General features: G+C 43.5%; 1 protein-coding gene across 49 annotated transcripts in view; it reads left to right on the forward strand.

Annotated features, from left to right (window-relative positions):
- The window catches only part of ARPP21 (cAMP regulated phosphoprotein 21), a 163,663-nt gene that overhangs the window by 80,372 nt on the left and 57,346 nt on the right, over positions 1–25,945 (forward strand). For 10 of the 49 annotated variants that reach the window (XM_070072942.1, XM_070072931.1, XM_070072949.1 and 7 more), the window contains 4 exons: positions 2,069–2,106; positions 3,915–3,974; positions 8,854–9,083; positions 16,783–17,016. In XM_070072942.1, the coding sequence (XP_069929043.1) occupies positions 2,069–2,106; positions 3,915–3,974; positions 8,854–9,083; positions 16,783–17,016 (562 nt within the window). Of the gene's footprint in view, positions 1–2,068; positions 2,107–3,914; positions 3,979–8,853; positions 9,087–16,782; positions 17,017–25,945 lie in introns of all 49 variants that reach the window. The other 39 variants (XM_070072941.1, XM_051858920.2, XM_070072936.1 and 36 more) reach the window with 9 other exon arrangements.

A 25,945-nucleotide genomic window follows, 5' to 3' on the forward strand; every position in this document is an offset into this window, starting at 1 on the left:
CTGTTAAAAGTTTATTTTCATCAGCTACTGAATCACAACCCATAACCGTCTCTAATTATAAAAATGTGATAGAGGAATGAGGAGATGAGTTTTAAGGACCTTTCCACGTAAATCAGAAAAATGCCCTTGAGACATGCTTTGGAGAAAGGTATCATTGACTTCCTAGTGTTTTACTTTTTAATTCAAAGTGTTTGGGCTGCTTAATTTTTTTTTCCCAAATGCTATTAGATTAATGAATCTGAAGAGGTCAGTATGTCTTTGATCAGCTCCTCCAGTGAAATCGAATCTCAGTAATTAGAGTAACCACCCAGAATATTATAATCTTAACTGACCCCTTTCTAACAGCTAAGAAATCAGAGTCCTGAACTCAGAATGGCCATTCTTTCTTTCTTTTTTTAAGATTTATTTATTTATTTGAAAGGCAAAGTTACAGAGAGGCAGAGGCAGAAAGAGAGAGAGAGAGAGAGAGAGAGAGAGAGAGGTCTTCCATCCGCTGATTCACTCCCCAAATGGCCACAACAGCTGGAGCTGGGCTGATCTGAAGCCAGGAGCCCAGAGTTTCTTCTGGGTCTCCCACCTGTGTGCAGGAACCCAAGGACTTGAGCCATCTTCTACTTCTTTCCCGGGTCATAGCAGAGAGCTGGATCAGAAGTGGAGCAGCTGGGATTCAAACCAGGGCACATATGGGGTGCCAGCACTGCAGGCAGTGGCTTTACCTGCTACGCCACAGCACCCCCGCCCGTTCTTTCATAGCTTATGGTTTTTCAATCTGATAGAAAAGCCAAACTAAATGCAGTAAAGCGATGGGATATTTAGTTTACTGTAAAACAGTTTTCACAAGACTAACGTCAATGACGTATTATTTGTAGTTATTTCCCTTTCCGTATATAAATGTCAAAATTTCCAAAGTTACTTGCTGAAAATTGCTGTCTTTTCATTGGCTCTTTCTGCACACTTGGAATTCCAGGTGCATGATCAGTGTAAATGGGTTAAAACAGGTGACTCTGCAGGTGCCTTCACTGAAGTGCCCAGACCGCTGAGGGAAGCATTGTGCCTGAATGCAGCCCTTCGGCTTAGTGGAAGGAAATGATTCTCTAGCCAAACGAAAAGAGAAAGCAGTGTCCTGCCGGCCTCTCAATGCAGTAGCTCCATCCATGGCATCTCTAAATTCAAGAATGAGATATTGAAAGATCATTAAGGTTTCTTTATTTGATCTTAAAATTGAGCCTAAGTCTCTATTAACTCATTAATCATTTAGAAAAGTTAGCACATAATACGGTGCGTTTGTATTTATGTTAAGAAACTCAGTACCTTCCAAAACACCATCACCCTTTTATATGACCACAGCACCATATTTTCTCTTACTTCCCTTCTGTTTGTTTAAATTTCATTTGGCCCACCTTTCCCAAGCATGTAGTCATGGAATTTAATCTTTCCTACGAGGTAGGACAGAAATGACCATAAGAAGCATGTCCTTGGTCTACTATGCAAAAAGCTAAGAAATGTCCTATGGGGCTTACATTTTTCCTTTTGATTACTTCATTTTGTCCTGACTTCTGTGCGCACCCTCCGCAAGCCCTGTGCTGGGCGGCACCTCTTCCACATTGAGGGTCTTGCAGTCAGTCGTTTTCTTTCATGAGAGTTTGTCATTCCGAGTAATCCATACAGCACTGTGGCTTTACGGCTCTCCCACCCTTAGGTGGATCGTGTCCCCTTTGCAGGTCTGCCTTGAGCTGAAACGTTCCCTGGGTCTTTGTTGGTGGCTGCCCCTCTGCAGCCTCGGAGGAAGTCGTGAGCTCAAAATCCCTCAGTCACACGTTTCTCCGGCAGTGCGGTTCCCATTCCTCTCCTGCCCCCAGTGCCCAGCGGGCTCAGTCTGTTTGCTCCGGAGCAAAATGACTTTCTGCTGCATGGGAAGTGCTTGCTGTTCCAACTCTAACCCATTTTTCCCCTTTTTAGTTCTATCTTTCGTGTTTATTTTAGTATTTCAGTTTTAAAATCAGGCAAGGATTTGGGATCCCTCAGCATATCCAGAACGTCTGATCCAATGCCTTTCTTTATTTTTCAGTCAGTTTGCTCCCAGGAAAGCCTTTTTGTGGAGAACAGGTAAAATCCACTTTAGTTTTTCATGTCTGTGTGTGAATAAAGTCTGTCATGTGTGTCCTGTATCCTCATGGGTAGATTTATATCCCATATGTAAGCGTGTTCTTGAATATATGTATAAGTAAATACATATATTGGTACATACACACATGTATATTCACATTATGTTATTCAGTATGTCTAAATTATCAAGTCTGGGGAAATGTTCTCTCAATTGCTTCTGAACAGAGTTTAAACATTTTCTTTATTCTAAGTCTCAATTTATGATCTTCTGAAACATTCCTATAGCCTTTATCAGGCACTGGCAATAATCGATTTTGAGACCCAAGCGAACTTGCAGTTTCATTGGCTTGTTGAATAGGCTGCTACTTATGTAGTTGGTGTTTCTGGCCATTTCTGTGCCTCGTAATTACATATAGCAATACCAATTATAATTCTAATTACATTAAGTTTCTCATTCTGAACGATCCATTGGTCTTCATACAAAGGTTAAATAAAGACGTTTCAAAACAAAAACAGCAACAAAAAATAAATTCAGAAGTGTACCTGGGTTAGGAATTGGAGGGAGGAATAATTGTTAAATTAAGGGGTTGTAAAATTTATGGAAAATCTTAAGGATATTTCAAACTTAGCACTTACCTTTTTCAACCACTTCTAAACTGACATAAATATTAAATGCCTTCTTGATTTCATGGTAGATATTCAGGGCAAATTAAGGAATCTTCATTAACTGCAATAATCACATTTCAGATGCTTCAAAATGGGCAACTTGGTTTGGAAATATGGTATCCATAAATAAAGTAGTGGTTAATTTTATGTCAAGTGTCAGTGTTAATGGGGAATCCTACAAAATTGATTAAAATGGAAACTGTTTGATTGAATGCCAAGACTTAGAAATCTTTAAACTGGGCATTGTTAAGAAAAAAGAAAGTACAACCCCATCCTTCATTTTAGCAATTAGAAATTGTCAAATAGCAGAAAGCCCTTTAAAATAACCTCTTTTAGAAGTAGGCATGATATTAGAAACAAGTCCATGTAAGAGACTCAGACACAATTTCAAAATCCATATGGATTAGACCAATATCCCCTAAGACAGTACAGCAAAGAATCCGTGGACATTAACATCTGTGGGCGACTGTGCAGCACTCCACAATTCTGTATCCTAACTGAAAGGATTCAGTGAGCATTTACAATTCTGTTTAGTGTGAAAGCTTAAACAATTTTCCTACATTACTCCCTAATCTTACTAATTTACATTTAGGTGCCTTTTATATTCTAACTAGATTGTGTTCAACATTATAATAATTATATCATATACAATAATTACATTCAAATATATTCATTGCGTATATGAATGAGTCTTGATGAGCCCCAAAAGCAGAAATATAATTGGCTGACTTACCTACAAAATAAACATATTTCTTGCATATTTATCTCTTGATTCCAGGTATTTTACTATTCACAAGAAAGAAAGAGTTTCTTGAATATTGCCCTAAGAAGCACAAGTGATATACAAGTATTTGATGGAATCTTGGGTTATATATATCTCAATTTCTTTTATTCTCCTCTCTTCTATTACCTTTATTAGCTCTTCTCTCTCTTCCTCCTTATTATTTAACATCAAGGTCTTACTGTTAGGGATCTTAGTATTATGTTGCCACTAAATTATTAGGGTAAAATTCTACATCAAAAAATAAAACACAGTTTCAATTGATAAGAAAGATGTGCTAAAATAGAGTAGACATCCATTTAACTTTAAGGCACTTAGCCTTCAGGTTTCATATCATAAAAATCATGTTTTTCATTTCCAGTAGGCTCTTGGAAGACAGTAACATATGCAATGAGACCTATAAGAAAAGACAGCTCTTTCGGTTGGTATGGTTTACTTTTTTCAACTGTGTTTTCAGATTATGTGGCAGAATCAATGTTAACTCTAAATGTATTAGTGTAAAATATTTCTGTTCATGAAATAAGTATGTTTGGTGATCTCTTTGTAAAGCTTGTGACATAGCTGTTGTCGAAGTCATATTGGATAGCATGAGATATGGGAGTGGAAAGCTACTACTTTTAATATAATTCTTTATTGTTCTCCCTGAGTTTTTGTTTTTCAAGGACTAACGCTGGCAGCATACTGATTTAATATTCCCAAATCAACTTTTGTCGATTATATTGAACTAAAATTTCTCTGACAAGCTGCTCTTGCATACACATTACCCACCCTGGGAAATAAATCATTGATAACTGTATTTGGGTAGCTGATTTGTGAGTCACTACTATCCATCATCATATTTCAAATAGTTTCGTTTTCAAGCACAGATATTATTTCTAAGGGATGATGGAGGTTCCATCAAGTTATTATGAACTACTTAAGTCACGATCTCTGTGAGATAGAGGGAAGACTGATTTTATTGTTTTAGATTCTATGCCAGGCTGGGAGCTCCATGACATCAGTTGCAGCCACATTTTCTCATTACTCCAATAAACATATGTGGGCACTTCAAACATTTCACAGAGAATGGAATTAAAAGATAAGTTTATTTTGGTGTAATAAAAAGATTGAACTCTGGGCGGGAATTGTGGCCCAGCAGGCTAAACCCTTGCTTGAGACACCTGTATCCTATATTGGAGCACCAGTTGAAGGCCTGGATGCTTTGTTTCTGATCCAGCTTTCTGCTAATGGACCTGGGAGGCAGCGGATGATGGCTCAAGTGCTTGGGCCCCTGTACCCCATCGGAAACCTGGATGGAGTTCCTGGCTCCTGACTTCAGCCTGACCCAATCTGGTTATTGACAAGTGAGCAGAATACAGATCTCTGTCTCTCTGCCTTTCAAGTAGATGAAAAAATTGACACTTGCTTTAAAAAAAGTGGAAGTGATTTTTAAAAAGTGTTGAAACGCAAGTGTATTGCCGATCTTCAAAAAATTCACAGCAAATATATATTATAAGAAAACTATTCAGGAATTTAAGTTTTTTGCACCAAAATAAACTTCTTTTAAAGCAATTTTTAATGATTGAAGTACACTTGTATATCTAGTTTCCATTATAGAATAAAGGAAACACAGTACTATAGATACAGTAACTTATACATATAGTTAATGTGTTGATTAAATTATTGTGTTCATTTTAAATATATGTATGTGTATTAATTATAAAAGGATGTATTTCTCTTGTAGGACAGGCAAAATAAAAACCTTAGCCTACTTAGATAAAAGACAATACTAAGAAAAACCAATGGACCGTGTGCTTAGAAAGGTATCTTTTTGCAGCAAATCTAAATATAGGGCTTCACCTTTAAAGTTACAGCAAAACACTCTTGCACTTTGACAGAAACAACAAAAAAATCAGGATCATCTCTTTGAACTTCCTTCAAAATTTTCCTTGTCCATTGTTAGAGAGTTTATTTTCTTCTTCACACTTGAATTTATGAAGATAACCTTGCATTTCTCTCTTGAAAACAAATTAAAATGCACTGTTACCCATGCACTCACATATGATAATCCAATTTGTTTAGCCAATATAGACAAAATGCAGGTATTTACCCACCACTCTCACTCTGCTATCCAGACTCATGTCCTGTGTCTCAAATAAGGATTCCTTTACCTACCAGAGTTAGGAAGAGAATTTAAAAAGTAAGCAGGAATCAATCCATGCAATTGTAAAAGCAATCCCAAGTGTTCATTATCTCTAACTTAGGAAAAAAAGTGTTCAATTATGAAGGAAAGTACATACTAGATATTGATTATGTTAACACAAAAACAGAAGCTAAGAGTATGCGTTTATGACTACTCTGGGATCACATTCTGGTTACCTAAAAGGGGACCAGCTCCAAAGACCAAGTATCTCATTACCTCTGTCATCTTGCATTGGTAGAGGAGGACCAGAGCTGGGATGAGAAGGGATAAGGCACCTACGGGTCTGTTATGATTCCACATCCAAATAGATATGGATTCAGTTCTCACTGTCAACTTGGCACTATGAAGGGGAACAATAAAAAGAGGAGTATGAAGTATGCTTCAGTGTACACATATCTGCAAATCATAAGTTAGATTATAAATCAAGAAATATTTTGAATCCCATTAATGCTGCCTCCTCAAAACAGCAATTTAGATTCTCTTTTCTAAAATGCACAGATCTGGGCCTAGGGTGATGACTGGAGCTGCTAGAATAGATGCAGAGGACAGAAAACCTTAGGTTGCCTTGTTGACCAGAGAATGTGATACATGTCTGGAGCCCTAGAAGCCTCTTTGCCCTGGTTAAAGGTATAGACTACAGCACACTAGATTGCATGCAGAAACAGTGCTGGCCACTTCTGTGGCAAAGAAAGTCTCAGCTACCCTTGCAGCTAAGGGAAGCCGTAATCCCTCCATGGAGTAGCACAGGTCATGGGGAGAAGGCTGATTGAAGCAGAATTAGTAATGATCAAAAAGAATCGTTCTCATGTGGACATCTTCCTTCGGATGCATCCTGCATGCTGAAGGCGGGAGACGCCCACATCTTCAAGCCAGGGTTTTTCTCTACTATGTGTTTCAAATTAGCTACAAATGAGAGACTGACATTCCCAGTGTAAAAGCCATCGCTAAGCAATGATTTATGCAGCTGTTGTCAAAGATCGGTCAGCATAATCTGAATATGAGAGAAGCATGTTGTTAGATTTGAAGACTGAAAGAGAAACCATCAAGAATGGGACATCGAGCTCTTTGAAAGGTATTTTTTAATCCACCCTGCCTTCCATGGCTTTCTTGAGTTCCCATGAGTTTAAAGAACTAAACTCTCCATGCCATTGGTGAAGGTCCATACTTCCTGTCCTTGGCATTTTGTTTTCAGGTGAGCCTCCTCTCTAAATCCAGGTCCCCCTGAAGTCCTGGGAGAAGAGAAGGGAGGGAACAGTGCAGCCCGGCACTGAGTCTCTCCCCGCAGCGTCCCCATCAAACATGCTCTTTCTTTCATGAACTTTTCTGTTCCACTCCTTCCCCTTGCTTTATAAGGTTCTTTTATAGATTAGCTCTCATTTTTAGTATCTCTTGGATCCATTTACCTTCCTGAGTTTTCCTGAAGTCAATGGAAAAGTTTAGTAAGTAAAATTGAAGCAAAAAAAATTTTTTTTGTATCATCAGGCAATTCGGTTGATTAATGTTTTGGTCAGATAGGTGCACTTCTAGTAACTCAGCAACATTCCATTGTCTTTGAAAGCATGTTTGGACAGACCTACTGACCACATGTATCTATGAGATTTATTTTTTTAAAGATTTATTTATTTATTTGAAAGTCAAAGTTACAGAGAGGCAGAGGCAGAGAGAGAGAGAGAGGTCTTCTTCCATCCACTGGTTCACTCCCCAGATGGCTACAATGGCTGGAGCTATGTATGTTGATCTGAAGCCAGGAGCCAGGAGCTTCTTCCAGGTCTCCCATGTGGTGCAGGGGCCCAAGAACTTGGGCCATTTCCTACTGCTTTCCCAGGCCATAGCAGAGAGCTGGATAGGAAGTGGAGCAGCTGGGACTTGAACTGGTGCCCATATGGGATGCTGGCACTACCTGCTATGCCACAGCGCTGGCCCTATCTATGAGATTTAAATCAAGACTTCAATAGGTCACATTGCATACCAATAAGAAATTAGGGGTGTATTTGTTGTCCAGGTTTTATGTCCCTTTCACTTATTTAAAATTCATTAACCTAGTAGGGTATTTCAATGATCTATTTCCATCTGCAGAAAAAGCTTCAGATATATTAATGAAATTACTCTTTAAGCAGATTGGAAACCAATGAAAATGCAAATTTCATCAAATCTTTTCATAAAAATACATGCGATTTTTTTGTACTCCTTAGAGATACTCTGAAGTCTTCCACAATTCACTTACAACCGTTGGTTCTCTTCCAATACAGTCATCGTCTTTTCTTTTTGGGTTTTGTAAAACTGTGCTCTTAAACCTCAGGAGCTTCCTGGTTTCCACTGATGCCCTGGGAAGTTTCATGTTAGTACATAGCGTTCACACTATTGTTATTTCCCCAAGTTTTTCTTTGGAAAAGGGATCATAAGGTTTTTTCCTCTGCCCATGAAGGTTGAACTCACTGGGCATAATTCTTACACATTTGCTGGTAATGTAATTCTGTGTTGTCTGCCAGGGTGAATACAGATTAGATACACATGAGATAGATAGACATAGATGTAGACATAGATGTAGATACAGCTATAGATATAGATATATGAATACACACACACACTCCAATATGGATGAGGTTCAGATATAGGTACAAATACAGATGTATAGATAGATACAAACCAATATAGATAGAGACAGCTCATAGAGTTAGAAAATGAATATCACTAAATAACTTCTCTGATTCTGTAAGGGAAAAATAAAACTCCCTTTGATTGCAGTTCCCTTTAGGATTATTTAAGATCATGACGACTTCTAGACACGAATGCACTGTTGATTTGGGTCAGAAGTTACCCCTCTGCACTGTGTGCACTAGGAGTTACGATGACATTTTAGGAACTGTTTTTGTGGTTGTTTCTCCTTCACTGGCAGAGGGATTATATGGCATTTCTGGCCTTGGTTTTTCTGTCTGTAACCTGTGTGTGTTGTGTGCTGTGTTATCTGTCTCATCACTGGGAGGCCACTGGTTGCACTAAAAGTTACAAGAAGGGTCCCGTGTGGGTGACCCTTGCAAGAAAGGCCCCGCCGTGCCCTCGCACAGCGTTCACTCCACCTAACGTTTCCCTCTGCCTCTTTCCCGCGGCCGTGTTCCAGGGGCAACAGGGACGGCTCAGGGAGGACGTCCGGGAGTCGGCAGAGCAGCTCGGAGAACGAACTGAAGTGGTCTGACCACCAGCGGGCCTGGAGCAGCACGGACTCTGACAGCTCCAACCGCAATCTGAAACCTGCCATGACCAAAACAGCGAGTTTTGGGGGCATCACGGTGCTGACCCGGGGTGACAGCACGTCCAGTAACAGGAGTACCGGGAAGCTGTCCAAAGCAGGTAGTTAGTACTGAATGGGTTTATGTCCTGTGGCTTTCGTGGATCTTTCTCGGGCCGTGTGGTCGCCATTCCCTCGGAACCTGAGCTAGCTGAGGTGGTGTTAGTTACTGGAATGGCTCAGAAGTGAGAAAGCGTGCTAACCTTCAGTTTCCCGGTCTATACCATGAGGTTAACACCAGCTGTTACCTCAGGCTACCTCAGCAGACTCTGAGCTTACTTAATTTACTCGGCAAATGCAATTTCAGTTTAAATCAGACCATTTATTTAAATTTGGTTACCTTGAAACCTGCATGTGTCAACTGTTCACACGAGTCCGCCGCAGCTTTTTGATTTGATGCCCGTGGTTTAGTTCTTATGATCACACTGTATGGTGATTGTAACATTAACCGTTTTGGTTCTTGCATGGCACTGTTTGCATGATGCTTGGCATGCTAGTTAACCTGAGAAATGGGAATAACAGGGCGGATATTACAGGGCTAGTGTGAAGACTGAGAATCAATGTACATAAAGCAGTACAGATAGTGACTGGCAAGTGTGAAGTCGTCAGTGAGTACCAGTTCTTACTCTTATTACTGCCATAGGATGTTTTCATCACTGCTTTGCAGTGAGTCTTTGGGAGGTTTAGTTTCCAAGTTGCCAAACACATGTCTCTTTTCCCTCCTAGTGGTTAGTGTGGTATTTTAAGGCAGGTGGTCCATGTCTGCACGGGCAGTCTCTGGAAAGTGAGTGAGGATGAGAGTTCTGGAGCCCTTAACTTGAAACCACTTTACCATGATACCATCGGCTCATATGAGTCTACACGATAACTTCACGGGCCACGCCTAGCTTTCCTGTTTCCCACCACCGCTCCCCATTGTTTTCAAATCATTCTAGAACACCTCATAGAAATCCCAGGGAAGTGACAAATGATCATTCCATAGCACGCCATGAATTTAGCTTGTGGTTTTGGAATGTAACTGTTTCAGTTTTATTTTGCCTCCCGGGCTCTTACAAGGGAGAGGGTTCAGAACTGTGGTTCAAGGGCAGTTCCCAGACCTCAAGATCGCTCACGGGCCATTCATGGACCTGTGGGAAGGGGCAAGAAGGAGGCCAGGGCAGAGATGGGACAGGATGGCAGGTGGAGAGCCCCAGAGCTCAGACTCAGGCTGCCCTGGACCATGGACTCTCCAGAAAATCAGGGCTTGTTATGCTGCTGGTTTAACAGAAGTATGCTAGCGACAAATTCCTCCAAAGACACCATCTTGTGTTTTCTTACATAGGAAGAGAATGAATAGCATTTAGTCACAATGATTGATCAATCGATAGATAAGCTAGATAGATAGATGATAAATATGATACACACACACACACACACACACACACACACACTGCCTTTTGAAAAGATTTAGGTGGGTTCATGCTGCCTTCCTGGTAAATTTTATTCAGTGGTTGGTGAGTTCTTGATTTCTTACTCTAATTAATTGCTCTCATGTCCCACTACTGCAGCCACTAAAGACAAAAAAAAAATGCATTGTGGTGCACTTGAGCTCTTGTAAACTAAGAAAGGTTAAATAGTTTTAAATCTCCTTAAAATACAGAAACCAAGTACCTTAAATGATGTACTTGATAATTCCAGCACACCAAAAGAGCTCTTAAGATTTTTGAATTAATAACCATTCCGCATGCACCAACCCCAAATCATTTCCAAAGCAAAACTCTTTGGAAACATTTAAAACACTTCAAGGATGCTAAAATACCATGTTCTTTGAAGAGTGATTAGAGATTGTAAGTGCTGCAGACTTTTTTCTCTTTAATGTAAGTGTCTGCATTTGAGAGCTTGTCAAGGTGAAGACATGGGAAGGGAAAAAAATTTAAAAGAGATGAAGATAGGATGTCAAAACAGACTTACAACCCCCCAAAATGGTTTTATGAAGTAAAGCTGTCAGTTGGGCTGTCAGAGTGCTTCAGCACTCCGGGCTCCTGGCTCACGGTGTAATAGCAAGCTCTTTTCTTGACCTTTCGGGAACCAAGTCTGGCGCTGTGACATTTAAGTTCCTCGTCTCCTCCCCTAACTACACAGATTCTGGCTTGACATAGATCATGAGACTTTTCCTATGTCAGAAACATGTTTTCCAACATTTTGCAGGGAAAAGCCCATTGCTAACGTCTGCGCAGCCATGCATCGTCTGCCCATTGTCCTGCTCGTGTCTGCAGCAGGTGCACCAGGACGCTTCCTTGGGGCGAGCACTTGAGTGCCCTCTGCACTAGGCAGTGGTGCTGCGCTTGGGAGACACGAGTGTGACACCGCTTTCTTCCTCCACTGGCCGAAGGTCACTGTCTATTGACCTCCCTCTTCATTTTTCTCCAGAGCAGAGGTTCTCCACTGCATAAGATCACATTGCGAGCTTGGCACATACGGGGTGCTGGGCCTCGTCCCCACAGTTTCTGAGTCAGCAGGTGTGGGGTGGAGCCTGGGAATCTGCATGCTTGTCATCTTCCGAGGTGATGCTGATGCCACTGTTCTGGGCGCGAGCCTTGAGAACAGCTGCTCTGCAGTAATAAGATGCCCCTTGTTGAGGTTTTTAATTACTTTTATATACTTTATTAGTATAAGGAGAACAGATGTCATGTAGCTCATAGGTACAGTTTTTAGAAGACAATCGTACTTTCCTCCCTCCCTCTCCCTCTCAACCTGTCTTCTTACTTCCTTTCCTTTTTTCTTTTTTTGCAAAGACATGCTTTCAATCCACTCTATAATCACAGGCTTAATTCACACATAACCATGGTATTCAACAAGTAAAAAGTAGGAAGATCACAGTTCCGCAGGTGTATAAACAAAGGCAAAGTCTTTTTTTTTTTTTTTTTTTTTAAGATTTAGTTATGGGGCCGGCGCTGTGACACAGGGGGTTAACACACTGGCCTGAAGCGCTGGCATCCCATATGGGCACCGGTTCCGAGACCCAGCTGCTCCACTTCCGATCTAGCTCTTTGCTATGGCCTGGGAAAGCAGTAGGAGATGGCCCAAGCCTTTGAACCCCTGCACCTGCATGGGAGACCTGGAAGAAGTTCCTGGCTCCTGGCTTGGGATCGGCACACTTCTGGCCATTGCAGCCAATTGCGGAGTGAACCATCGGATAGAATTCCTCTCTCTCTCTGCCTCTCCTGTCTCTGTGTAACTCCGACTTTCAAATAAATTAAAAAAAAAAGATTTAGTTACTTACTTGACAGTCAGAGTTACACAGAGAGAGAAGGAGATGCAGAGAGAGAGGTCTTCCATCTGATGGTTCACTCCTCAATATTCCACAACAGTTGGAGCTGGGCCAATACGAAGCCAGGAGCCAGGAGCTGGTGCAGGGGCCAAGGACTTGGGCCATCTTCTACTGCTTTCCCAGGCCATAGCAGAGAGCTGGATTGGAAGTGGAGCAACCGGGACTTGAACCTGTGCCCATTTGGGATTCCGGCACTGCAGGCGCCAGCTTTACCTACTGTGCCACAGCACTGGCCCCACAAATGCAACTGTTCTGCTGTGTTGCTTTCTAGATGCAAGGTTATTCTTGCTGTCTTCACATTTCTCAACCACATCTCGGAATGTTTTTATATGCAATGTAGGGCATCCCATTTTGCCACCAGTTTCTCTGCTTCTTGTTTATTTTCATCACTGCACTAATACATTTTGAATATTCTCTTTCTCCTGGTAACTTCTGAAGCATTGGGTTATTCTGCTGAACTCTCACCTTCTGAATCTGAATTTTAGGAATTATTAATTCTAAACAGATACTTTATGGCTCAGGACTTTGGACAAGAAAATTTCATTGGATGGGTTAAATAGGCAATGGACACTTTATTTGCATTCCTATGTCCTTGAAAACATCCAAATCTAGTAAGAATCTGGGAGAATATTTCCATCTGAAAGGGACATAAAGACTCTAGGCAAAGGGAGGTGACAGGAAGCCCTCTGAAGTTCAGTCCAGGTGCAAGGAACCTCATCGCTGTCTTAGGCATCCTTGCTCACCACTTTGTCTGGTGGCTTAGATTTCACAAGGGAATGTATCAGCCACTTCCGGGAGAAAACACAGCAGGCGAGTGGCAGAACCAGAAAGAAACCCGCTGAGGACCACTCCTCCCTGGGAAGTGCTCCCAGGGCTCCCAGGGACTCTGCTCAGAGCCTTCTCCTTCTGCCCTGACCCTCTCCTGGTTTTCCATTTTGCTTTACCTGGTAGTCTTTCCCTATCTTTTCCCATTTGCCCTCTTTCAGTCTCCTCTCCCGTGTCTCCCGCCTTGCCACTGTGCTGTCTTCCTCTCCTCCGTTCTCCTCCCAGCTGCCACTCAGGGCACAGCATCCACTGTCACAGCGTGGAATTTCTGCCTTGTGTCTCCTAGAACCAGGCACAGGCTTGAATGACAGGAGAGTGAACACAGGACCTGCAGGCTGCCAGCAGGGTCCCCATTGTGGAGTGGCTTGTGTTTGAACTCAGACTCTACCACACACTAAGTGAGCTCTGGGAAATTTATTCGGCATGTCTGAGGATCAGTTATCCTTTCCAAAATGAGGTTGCAATGAAAATTGTACTAGACAGCTCATACAGTGTGATTAGCACAGTTGCTTCTCACATAGACACACTGTTTAAAGCCGGGCCATGGCTATCATTAGGCCTCTGAAAAAGGCAACTAGAAACATTTTTATGGTCAGCACCCCAAACCTTAGAGTTTCCAAATACCAATTTCAATTTTTAAAAAATTTTCAATACTTCTAATGCTGTGCTTTTATTACTATTGTTAGCATCTATTTTTTTTAAAAGTTCTTAATTTAAAATTAGTGGGATCACTCTGTATTTTAATTTTCATAAGAGTAAAATGAAATGTTTCATGCTTAAAATTTAAGTGTTCCAATTTTTGTATATTGGGTTTATGAACCCAAAAAGTTATCATTTCCAAAAATCACTTAAGATTGAAAATATAAAACTGGCCAGCACTGCGGCTCACTAGGCTAATCCTCCGCCTTGCGGCGCCGGCACACCGGGTTCTAGTCCTGGTCGGGGCGCCGGATTCTGTCCCGGTTGCCCCTCTTCCAGGCCAGCTCTCTGCTGTGGCCTGGGAGTGCAGTGGAGGATGTGCAGGCCGCAGCGGCCATTGGAGGGTGAACCAACGGCAAAGGAAGACCTTTCTCTCTGTCTCTCTCTCTCTCTCACTGTCCACTCTGCCTGTCAAAAAGAAAAAAAAAAAGAAAAGAAAATATAAAACTGAGTTTAATTAACTGAAAATGCAATTATAGCTACCTTTTGAAAAGTTTTGGTCATGTGAAATTATTATATATTTTAAGTTGTGTTAAAATAATTTTAAGTTCTTCATTAAAATAATTTCTAAGTTCTTCGTTAAATTTTCAAGACTTTATACAGCAAGTTAATTGGCACATAATCTTTGTTAATTGGACAATTTCTAGGTTACAACAGGATACAGAATGTAGTTACTAGGTATGGATTTAATCTACTCTTATTCTGGTTTTTGTTTTGGGCATCTGTTTTTATCAAGTATTCCATAGTGCCTACCACGTGTAGAGTATTTACCTGATCTGGGAGATGGAGGCTCGTAGGCTGGACCATGCTGATGATAAGCCAACAAGGCCCGCAAGGCCAGTTCCTGAGCCCCACCTACCTGTCAGTGGCTGAGCCACTCCTCCCAAGAGCAGTACCCTTGTCTCTCTCTTTGCAAGGTTGACAATTTAAGCCACAGGTAATTTTCTTGCCTTTCTTTAACCTGTGGTGTTGTCACTGATATTGCTTCTTCCTCATTCCTGTTGATGTGCCTACTTTTTCCCCAGGTGTTAAAGAGGAATGAAATTGTAAATCAGTGATTAAAAGCCATCTTTCTGAAGCCAAATTCCGTCTGTAGTTAGACCTGAGCACAGTGTTTCAGTCGGCATCACCCGTCTTCCCCAGCAAACGCACCCATTTTGCTACTCACTCATACTGGAAATCAGGGTGGAACCTACTTTCTTGGCCTTAGCTCTTTCTCACTATCTTGCTTCTCATCTCTAAGATGAGCTGCACCAGTTTTGTATGACCTTAAGTATCTGGGAGCAGGAGGTTTTGTTGTTGCCTCTGCTCTGGTGTCAAACACACATGGTAGCATCAAATCATACAGCACAAGTCCATACACAACTGTGGTGTGCACTGGGACCTTGGTCTCAGAGCAGTGGTTTCAGTGACATGGTCTCAAAAGTTTTCTTGTCATTTTCAAGATTCCCTTCTAGAGCCTTTATCCACCCCCTACATTATTCACAAGCCCACCATTATTTTAAACCAATCTGATGGAACACCCTGACTTAACCCAAAACTTTATTGTTCTTGATAACTAAGTCATGGGGAAAGCAGAGAAGATGCCCAGCTGAGAACCCTGGTGATAGTCTGGTGTATGGATTTGCCTGCTTTCAGGAGGCAGGGCGGGCTCAGGGTTAATGCTCAAACTGTAGATCTGTTTGCCTAGATCAAATCCCAGCTCTGCCATTGTCTAGTTGTCCAAGCTACATTGAATTACCTAATTTCACTTTACTTCAGTTTCCTTATCTATATAGGCAGTAGCACTATTTACTATTATTTATTCAACTTACAAGGCTTACACATGCTAAATGCTCAATAAATACTATTCTTTCTCAAAAATTATACTCGCCAATTGGCCGTCTCTGAAATTGTGCATTGTATTCGTATCACTTATTTTAAAAAATCTCCATTTTAAGAGCACATTTAGAATCTTGAAAAGAAAGCTAACTATCACTTTTATATTTTGAACTTTATTGACACAAACATTATGCATTTTAACAGCATACATCAATAGTTGTGGGAAAATGATTTAATCAATATCTTGTCCAACATTCTTGTCATCTGCAATACTATTAAAATGCCCTATCCGTTTGGATTCGCAGCCAGAGAAGTTGTGCTTGGTGGGTTTTCTCGTTGGTGCTCTCATGAATGCTTATCACCCAGAAGAGCCATGGCCACGGGGGCTGTTGCTACAGTGAAAGGCAGAGTGTGCTCAATGGACATGGGCTGTGGCGGATGTTTCTGTCTTTGTCCAGCGTGGAGGGAAGAGGCGGGGAGACGCTTAAGAATGATTCCCGGCTGGAGAAATCTGCACCCGTTCTCAGTGGCCTGCGTGGTTGAGCTATCCATGTCACCATGTGAAAAGAGATCCCACTTGATTTTGAAATTTTTTCACTCTTGGACACTGTGTTCCCACTAGGAATAATCCAGTCCTTCTAGATACAAATGGAAGGAAAAGTTTATTTCTGACCCAGCTCTGTGCAAACCATTACTTTAGAACCATGCACATGGCCTGCATGTCATCAGAGTCCTCCTTAAGCTGCAGTCTCCTCTACCGCCCTTGCCAGTCTCTTTACACTTGTCATGCCGCTCAGTGAGGCATTGCCATGGCATTAGTTTCTCCAGAATGTGGGAGATTGCAGGCACTGAGTTCGGAGCTTTAGGCTCCCATTTACCAATGCATCACCCTAGTGGTCTGAGAAAAACCTTAATTCCTCTTCCTGGGAAATTGTAGCATGAGTTCAGTAGCATATGAGCCCAGAATATGGGAGGCGTTAACCTCATCCTGTAGCACACACCTGCGTTCTTCATGACTGGTTCTAGAAAAGTAAGTATTTAGGTACAGATCTGTGCTCCCTGTCCTCCTTGTGCTGATCACTGGCCGGTTCATATCCCTGTGCTAGGTTCCGAGTCTTCCAGCAGTGCCGGCTCCTCAGGATCGCTGTCTCGCACCCACCCACCTCTCCAGAGCACACCGCTGGTCTCGGGAGTGGCAGCTGGTTCTCCTACCTGTGCGCCCTATCCGGAGAATGGAATGGGAGGCCAAGTCGCTCCCAGCAGCACCAGCTACATCCTCCTTCCGCTGGAAGCTGCCACAGGCATCCCACCCGGGAGCATCCTTCTGAATCCACACACAGGTCAGTTGCAGCCTGCTTTTCGGGGCCGTGAGGTTATCAAAGAGTTGTTCTTGTGTTAGAGCTCATGAATTCAATGGCAAGTATTCTGAAGATTCCAGAACAGGAGAGCCGGGTGTGTGACCTGCTGGGCGGCAGCTGTGTTTCGGAAGAGCAGAACTTCCGTTGTACCTGTCTCCATATTGACATCAGTATCAATACAGAGACTTCCCGGAAGCGCCTGGTTTCTTGTGTCTTCCCTTCCCTGCGTGTCTCGCACGCATTGGTAGGGTCAAAATCAGTGACCACAGTGTGATGAGCTGGGAGATACTAATGAAAACTTTGTTTCTCCGACTAAACCCCTGAGTAGCTCCTATTATGTCAAAAGTGTTTTTGAATCCAAGTTTATTTCTGGAAATGGAGGTATCAGTTGGAACACATGGTGAATTCTTAATTAGAAAAGTTGTTTTCCCACCTTAGAATTTGACCCAGCTCATCCAGGGGATGAGGAGTAGCAGGGAGAAGGGGTTACAGAGAGCAAATTCTTATACATTTTAGAGATGTTAGCCCTAGACTGCTTTCGGTGTGGTTGGGAGGCTTGCAGCCCGTCACTGTGGCTTCTTCCTTCACAAATACCATTGGTTTTTGATTTTAATTTCTCTAGTGGATCCGTTAGCTTCCACATTGATTCCAAAGGACCTGGGCGCAGGGAATCTGACATCAGCAAATAGACTGAGAAAGTTCTCCTTGGTGGGGGAAGTTTCTCATCCAGGGGCAGTTTTTCCCATGTCCTCCAGGCCATTTGGCAATATCTGCAGGCATTTTCCATTGTTACAACCTGGAGCAAAGGGGTCTGCTACTGGCGTTAGTAAGCAGAGCCCAGAAATGGCCGTAAGCATCCTCTAAGCGCTCCAGGCAGCCCTGGCAAAGCATCAGCAGTGCCACCTGTGGGGAGCAATCCGGACTGGACTAAGTTACTCGAATTAGGACTTATTCTATGCATCTGCTCTCCCACAATATGGCGCTGGGAGAGAAGTAAACAGCTTCCGCACAGCTGCCTCCAGTTCAACCAATTAACTGTAGGACTTGCTCCTGATTGGAGAGCAGCGTACTCAGCCGAGTTGGGATTGGCGGAGGAGGACTATAAAGGAGGAGAGAGACGGCATGCACGAGGAACATCTATGGGGAACATCTAAAGGGAACCCGTGCAGCCCCCGAGAAAGCTGGCCGGCGGTGTGCCGCTCCCCTGCGGAAGTGGGGAATGCAGCCAGGGGGAACTGCCCTTCCACGGAGGTGGAAGGGATAGTAGCCAACCCGGGAAGAACCAGCAGCAAACCCGGGGAGGGCCGAGCAGACGAAAGAACAGCGCAGGGTCCTGTGTCGTTCCTCCACGAAGAGGGGGAGCGACATAATGGTGCCGTGACTCGGATATGAAGCCTAGGCAGGGCTTAGTGTCGTTCCTCCACAAAGAGGGGGAGCGACATAATGGTGCCGTGACTCGGATTAGGAAACCTAGGACGGATATGAAACTTAGGAGGGAAGAAACGGGAAGAATTGGGAAAATATCGGAGAGACTAGCAAACAGCCTAGGGAAAAGCCGGACGAAAAAGGAGCCGGAAGAAGCTATTGAAAGCCTAGGCATAGACTCGGATACGGACTACGGGGGGAAGCTGGGAGAAATCTCTAAGGTCGAAAGCGAAAGTGAAAGCTAGAACAAACAGATTCGGACGCGGACTGTGGGGAGAGGCCAGGAGAAATGAGGGAGGAGTATTGTTAGAGGAAAGCTTGGGGAAACATACCGGGTAGAGAAAACTGTTAGGGAAATTGAAGCCGCGGGGGGCAGGCCAAGGCGGAAACGAAAGCCACTTTGGGGTTCTCAAGTTAGCCCGGGAATAGGGGGCGAAAAGTTGAAACCAGAAGCTGAGACGTAAGCCAGATTGGGATCCGTCTGATTAGCCCGGGGAGCAAAGGACGGGAAGCCAAACCGTGGGGCGGAGACGTACGCTGGGTTGAATTCGCCAGGCTAGCCCGGGGAACTTGGATTGAAGCTAGTGGTGGAGACGCAAGCTACGCTGTGTTACTCGCGGAAGCCGCCGCGTGCAGAGAGAGCACGGGGCGTGAATAGATAGGGAACGGGGCTGGCGTAGGCCGTGGTTCAGACGCGAAAGGGTTAAGCGTGGAGACCGCGGAGCGCGCGAAGCCGAGCCGCGCAAAGCCGGGAAGCTGTGCAGATGAGAGAGGCGCGCGGGCTGAAGCGGCGCAGAGCCGGGAACCCGCTGGCGGGGCGAGGCGCCGGAAAGCCGCAGGGATAAGAGAAACAGAAGTTTGGAAGTGGAGTGAGAGAAATGGGAATGCTGGAAGATAGAAGTAAAATGGGAGAAATAGGAATGCCCGGAGATAGAGAAATAGAGAAATAGAAAGGCCTCCCTACAACACTGCACTGTGAGAGCTTGGATTCGGTCTGCCCGATTAGTGAGGCGATGAGCACCTGGGCGGCTAGCCACAGGTCACCGAAGACAGGCACGAATTAACATCAGTAAAGCTTCCCCACAATGCAACAATTAGGAGGCTTGGATTCGGTCTGCCTGATTTAAGGCGGTAAGCGCCAGCAAAGCTCGACCAGAGTATGAGCTGCAGGTCACCGAAGATAGGCACGAACCAACACTAATAAGTCTCCCCCACAATAAGGCAATGAGAAGGCTTGGATTCGGTTTGCCTGATAGGTCTTGTAAGTCCCCTGCAGGCAGAGCAGAGCATGCGCTGCAGGGCACCGAACACAGGCACGCATCAGCGCCTAAAAACCTCCTCACAATGGCGAAGAGAGGACCCGGATTCGGTTTTCCTGATTGATAGGACTTGTAAGAGCCTGTGGCAACTCTAGCAAGTAGAGCAGAGTGTGTTCCGCGGGACACCGAAGACAGGCGCGTATCAACGCTAAAAAATAAAAAGAAAGGGGGATCTGTGGGGAGCAATCCGGACTGGACTAAGTTACTCGAATTAGGACTTATTCTATGCATCTGCTCTCCCACAATATGGCGCTGGGAGAGAAGTAAACAGCTTCCGCACAGCTGCCTCCAGTTCAACCAATTAACTGTAGGACTTGCTCCTGATTGGAGAGCAGCGTACTCAGCCGAGTTGGGATTGGCGGAGGAGGACTATAAAGGAGGAGAGAGACGGCATGCACGAGGAACATCTATGGGGAACATCTAAAGGGAACCCGTGCAGCCCCCGAGAAAGCTGGCCGGCGGTGTGCCGCTCCCCTGCGGAAGTGGGGAATGCAGCCAGGGGGAACTGCCCTTCCACGGAGGTGGAAGGGATAGTAGCCAACCCGGGAAGAACCAGCAGCAAACCCGGGGAGGGCCGAGCAGACGAAAGAACAGCGCAGGGTCCTGTGTCGTTCCTCCACGAAGAGGGGGAGCGACAGCCACCCTTGAGGATCCCTGGTGTAGACAGCTTGGTGTGGATCAGCCACTTCTTAAGACACTGTGGAAAATGAAATTGTCTTGAAATAGATGTGAGATGTAATTGAGATCATTCCAGAGCATTTCTTCAACTGGCTAAGCTTGAAAATGCAAAACTGGATGAGTCTCTCATCAAAGGATTCTGACTCAATCGTCTCCCATAAATAATTCCAGTAGTAAAGAAGTTGAGAGACACATGAGAACTACGGTGCAATAGTTACTTGAATAATCGCCACACTTTCATAAAGCATATGGCAGATTCCCAAGGTCTGGTGTTTGATGGAGACATTTGGACATGCCATAAGGAAGGCACAATCATTTTATTGAAAACCGTTTGAAAGCTTCAGATTACATGCTTTGAGGGAGGATTTTGGCCTCGCTTTTGTTTTGTTCGGATCATTATAAGCACTCTAAAGGAAACTGGAAGGTGACCCTGGGCACTGATCAAACTGTGTTCTGACTCAGTTGGCTGAAGTGCTCTGCTTTTAATGGAGAGGGAGGGCTTACAAGTGGGAACACCCACCACGCATCTGTTTTTGAGTGGTTTGTGTGAAACAAAATTACAGTGTTTCAGCAAGCGCAACAGAGTATCTTTAGGGCATAATGCAGGAATATTATTTGTAATGATAGCATGGCTGTGCATGTGTATGTGTTTATTATCATCTGTAATCTTGTTTACACAAGAAAAGAAATGGAATGTTGTCTGGTGCCAACTTCCAATTCTTATTCATTGGACAGAGTCATTTAGAGCTATTACCAAAATATCTCTTTTGAAAGAGAATCCCAGCTAAAGAAATGGAGCTAATAGCACTAGTGAACAGCTTCCCCATACACAAGTGTCCCATCTGACAAATGCTAGACATGAAAATATCCCTAGACCAGAAGGAACATGTGTTAATACTTTGGATACTATAGCTGTGTGGTGAGATGGATGGTGAATTATTGTATTTCTTCTTTTGTGGGATTTCTTTATTGTTGTAAGTTTGAGATATTCACATGTATGAGAATGTATGCACATGTGTATCCGTGTACATTGTGTATGTGGCCATGATCTATCCCCATCTGTCTATCTGATCTTTATGACTTCTGTGTTGAAACAAAATTACCTTCCTTGGGGCTGGAACTCATCTTCTTTATCTTCTATCACTGTGAACGCCTGGAAACCACATGTCTCACCATTCCCTGATTACCCTTCTCTCAATACACAGCAGAAGTATTTTGTGATGGGAACCGAGAGTATGTGACCACTTTGCTTCTCATGTGAATGGCTCTTGGGGTCATTTCCTTGCCACTAGCACATTTATAAGCTCATTGTGGAACAGGCCCATACTGAGCTATTTCATTTTATTTATTTATTCCCCAGAATGGATAATAAAGTAGTAGCCACTGTGAAAGCACTCAGTATTTACATATTATTTAAATAATATCTGCTGCAGATTCTGTATGTCGATCTGCACAATGGAGCAGCTTTTCAGCAAATGTCGTATGTCTGAGAGTGTGTCAGATATAAAACCTGACTGATAAGATAACTAGCTCAAGCAAAAAAGAAAAACAAGCAATGATTTCAAGATATTAAAGTTGAATGAAACAAAAGTGAAAGTTTCTTTGCTAGCACAGTTGACCTGCTGTTAAACCAGCCCAGCCCACTGTCCTCCCACTGTTCTGCCAGCACAACCACACTTCTAATTTAGCCTGGCCCTAGACTTGCTCCCAGCAGGTCCACTCTAACTCAGAAGCTCTACTTTACTTTGAAGGCGTCTGGATGAATCAGTCACCATAGAGACTCCTTTCCCACGTGGACCCTCTGTGACATCTTCATCTTTGCAAGGCAAGCCTGGGCTCTTGGACTTTTCCTCCAGCTATCATGGAGCTATGCTCCTGTTAGAAATTCTCAGCAGAAGCCGGCGCCGTGGCTCACTAGGCTAATCCTCCGCCTTGCGGCGCCGGCACACCGGGTTCTAGTTCCGGTCGGGGCGCCGGATTCTGTCCCGGTTGCCCCTCTTCCAGGCCAGCTCTCTGCTGTGGCCCGGGAGTGCAGTGGAGGATGGCCCAAGTCCTTTGGGCCCTGCACCCCATGGGAGACCAGGAGAAGCACCTGGCTCCTGCCATCAGATCAGCGCGGTGCGCTGGCCACAGCGCGCCAGCCACAGCGGCCATTGGAGGGTGAACCAACGGCAAAGGAAGACCTTTCTCTCTGTCTCTCTCTCTCTCACTGTCCACTCTGCCTGTCAAAAAATAAAAAAAATAAAAAAAAAATTCTCAGCAGAAAGCTCCCCTTCCATGGGCTATTTTCTTTCAACTTAGTGGAATCTAGAAATGCCAGTAGGCATTGGTGTCTTTTAAGGTCTCATTAGAGCGCACGGTGTGGTGTTGCCATGTTTCATTGTCTTTGGTTGGAAAGGGAGAAGGAGTCAGGGACCTCATGTGCAGGAGTCTTTTAGGGCTGCTGTCCGTCAGATGCTCCTGACGGGCTTCCATACTGCCTTGCTTTTCATTTTGATCAGAACTTTTTGTACCAGTTATCCAAAGTGCTCCCACCTTTATCTTAAGTACATCATGAAACTTTTGTCTGCTGTCTATAAATGTACCTTTGCAAGGTCTGAGTTCATCCTCGCCTGCACATGTCATAAGAATATCACACTCTAAGGGCTAGCAAAGGAAAATGTCTTTCTCTCACCCCTTCTCTCTCTTTTTAAATGTTACCTTTGGTCAGGTGCATAGCAGGTGTATAGGAACCATGAACTTGTGACTGCTCAGCTTATCAAGTTCCCTTGAGTTTATTTCCTTGTTACTAGCACTGTTAGAAGCTCCTTGTGGGAAGGGGCCATACTTAGTTATTTTTTCATTCATTTATTTCTTTAATTATTTTCATTTATTTATTTTTCTTCCCCGGAATGGGTAACAAAGTCTTCGGCCATGTGCAGGTACTCAAAAATGACTCTTTACTGGAATGCCACCTAGTACTCATTATTCATATTGACATGGATCAGGGAGCGATTTTTCACCTAACATCGTATATTGAAGAGAAGTGAGCATTCCACGTTTAATCCCTCTCTCTGCCCTTGCTCTGGGCTCAAGGTAACCTGTCTTTCTTCCATCATAGCATGTTTTTATTTGAGCCAGAGCCTGCCGAGCATCTTGTGCCGTTGCTAACATGAAAACCTCATCTAGGGCCAGCCCCAGATCTCCAGCAGCTGCCATTCAGACTAAATGCTTATTCAGCTCTAATTGCACCTGAATTTGTAGAAATCATAGGATATAGAGAGGCTGTGATTGCCTGACTTGAAAACCAACAGCTACCTCGGCTAAGTCTCTTAGAAAAATTGCTTCTGTTTCTTCCCTGGCATCACCTTGCTTCTTTCGTATTTCTCAGGTTTTTCCTGCCTTCCTTGGTGAGATAAAATCAACCTTTCACACCTTCTTCTCTTTCCGTAAGAGCCTCCTTGAGTGACTCTTTAGTACTGTTCACGTGTACTTCTTTAGAAGTCTCAATTTCTCCTGGCTCAGAGTCCATCACCACATTTCAAATTGAGGCTCTAGAATTTATCACAAGGACGCTTAAATATTTGGGTTTTATGTATTCAACACAGGGGCAGTTTGTCATACTTCCTTAGTCGTCACTGGGGAAAATTAAAAGCCATGCAGTAATATAGTAAAGGCCCTTTCTCTGTGCGTGTGTGTGTGTGTGTGTGCGTGTGTAGGCAGAGAGAGACTCATTTTGAAATAATTTCAGATAAAGTTATATACTTGTCACCATGGAGATTCATTTTAAAATTTAAATACCTAAATTTTCCTTTTGTCTTCCTAAAATTAAAAAAAAAAAAAAACCAAGCAAGCAAAAAATTGGGAAAATGAAGGATTGGAACATTATGTGTGTCAATGGGTTTTAGAAATTGAAAGTTTTTTTCAGCATTTCCCAAAGTGCTGATTTTGAGGGAAAAATGGATTTCATGTTTTGAATCCAGAAGAATGCTATTAAAAATTCTTCAAACAATAAAATGTAACTATTTAAATCACAATGATAGGAAACCAAGTACCTAGGGCATAAGAAAGCAGTAGATTTAATCATTGTTCTGTGATTTTTATTTTGGTACACTTGCTTTTCCACCATAAGCAAATTATTGATAATTATAAAATTTTTGAGACCTTCCCTAATTCTGGCAAGTATTTTCATGAATATGCACCACTTACAATTTCTTGTTGCATCCACACGATGTATCTGGGCTCAAACACTCTGTTAATGGGGGCAGATGTTGATGTCCTCATCTCATATCCAAGTATCTGGGTTTGACTCCCAGCTGTAGTTCCTGATTCCAGCTTCTTGCTCATGCAGATCTGGAGAAGCAGCTGTGACGGCTCAAGTGACTGGCTTTCTGCCACCCCCATTAGAGACCTGGATTCTGTCCCCAGCTCCTGCCTTCAACCCCAGGTGTAAAGGGCATTTGGGGAGCGAACCAGTATATGGGAGCTGGCTCTCTCTCTCTCTCTCTCTCAAGTAAATAAGTAAATGATAAAATTTTTATAGTAACAATGAGGAACGCTAAGTTCCCATTTTATTCCCTAAGCGAGCTCATATTGAGTCCACTCTTCTCTCCAAGTGAGCATTTTGTTTTTTGACTTCACTACAACCTCAGGATTTGCCTTCCAACCTTTTCCATTTTGCTTCCTCAATTTAATGTGTTGAGGCATAAAGTACATGGACAGGCACAACCTGCGCATGTTGAAAGAATCAGTAAGGTTTTGCATATATGAGCAACTGTGTAAGCATCACCCAGAATGAGGTATAGAATGCATTACCCACCCTCAAAGGTACTCCTGTTCTGACTTCTTTTGCCGTTGACTGGTTTTGCCTGCTCTTGTATGTAATACATGGGTTATATAGCAGATTTTTTTGTGGCTGACTCTGTTCATGTAGCATATATGAGTTAATTAGCCCAGCTCTTATTTGATAACCATCTGTTCTTGGACGGATGCTGTACGTTCTTTTCACAAGCATACTCTGTTCCCTCTGGATCAGTTTTATATTTTTATGTCTTTGCTCCACTCTCTTTCACTGCCATTTTTTCTCATGAAATGGATGGTTGTTAGTTGTCCTTCACTAAAGAGCAAGGCTGATTTTCTCGGCCATCACACATTTTTACCCTGGGTGAGAGTGCTCATCCATGCCCTGTGTAGCAGAAGAATGTGTGCACTGAAGGCCTTTGGGTTTTCGGTTGGGAAGAACTCAGCACATGGCTTATACCGTCTCCCAGTGCTGAGATGAGGAGGGCCCTCTCAGAAGCACTGGGAACCTTGGCCCTCCCAGGCATTTCCCTCGGGTTCCCAGAGAACATCTCTGCGACTTTACATTGTGGACAGTCTCTCCAGTAGAGCTGCAAGGGTAGGGAAGATGGTAGAAGGGACTCACAAGTGGTCCTCACACACTTTGCCAAGCCACTTCCCATGTTCTGATGCCTCTCGTCCATTATCTGCTGACACCAGGGATGATCCCA

This window comes from Oryctolagus cuniculus, chromosome 4 (genome assembly GCF_964237555.1).
Source record: "Oryctolagus cuniculus chromosome 4, mOryCun1.1, whole genome shotgun sequence".
Lineage (NCBI taxonomy): Eukaryota > Metazoa > Chordata > Mammalia > Lagomorpha > Leporidae > Oryctolagus > Oryctolagus cuniculus.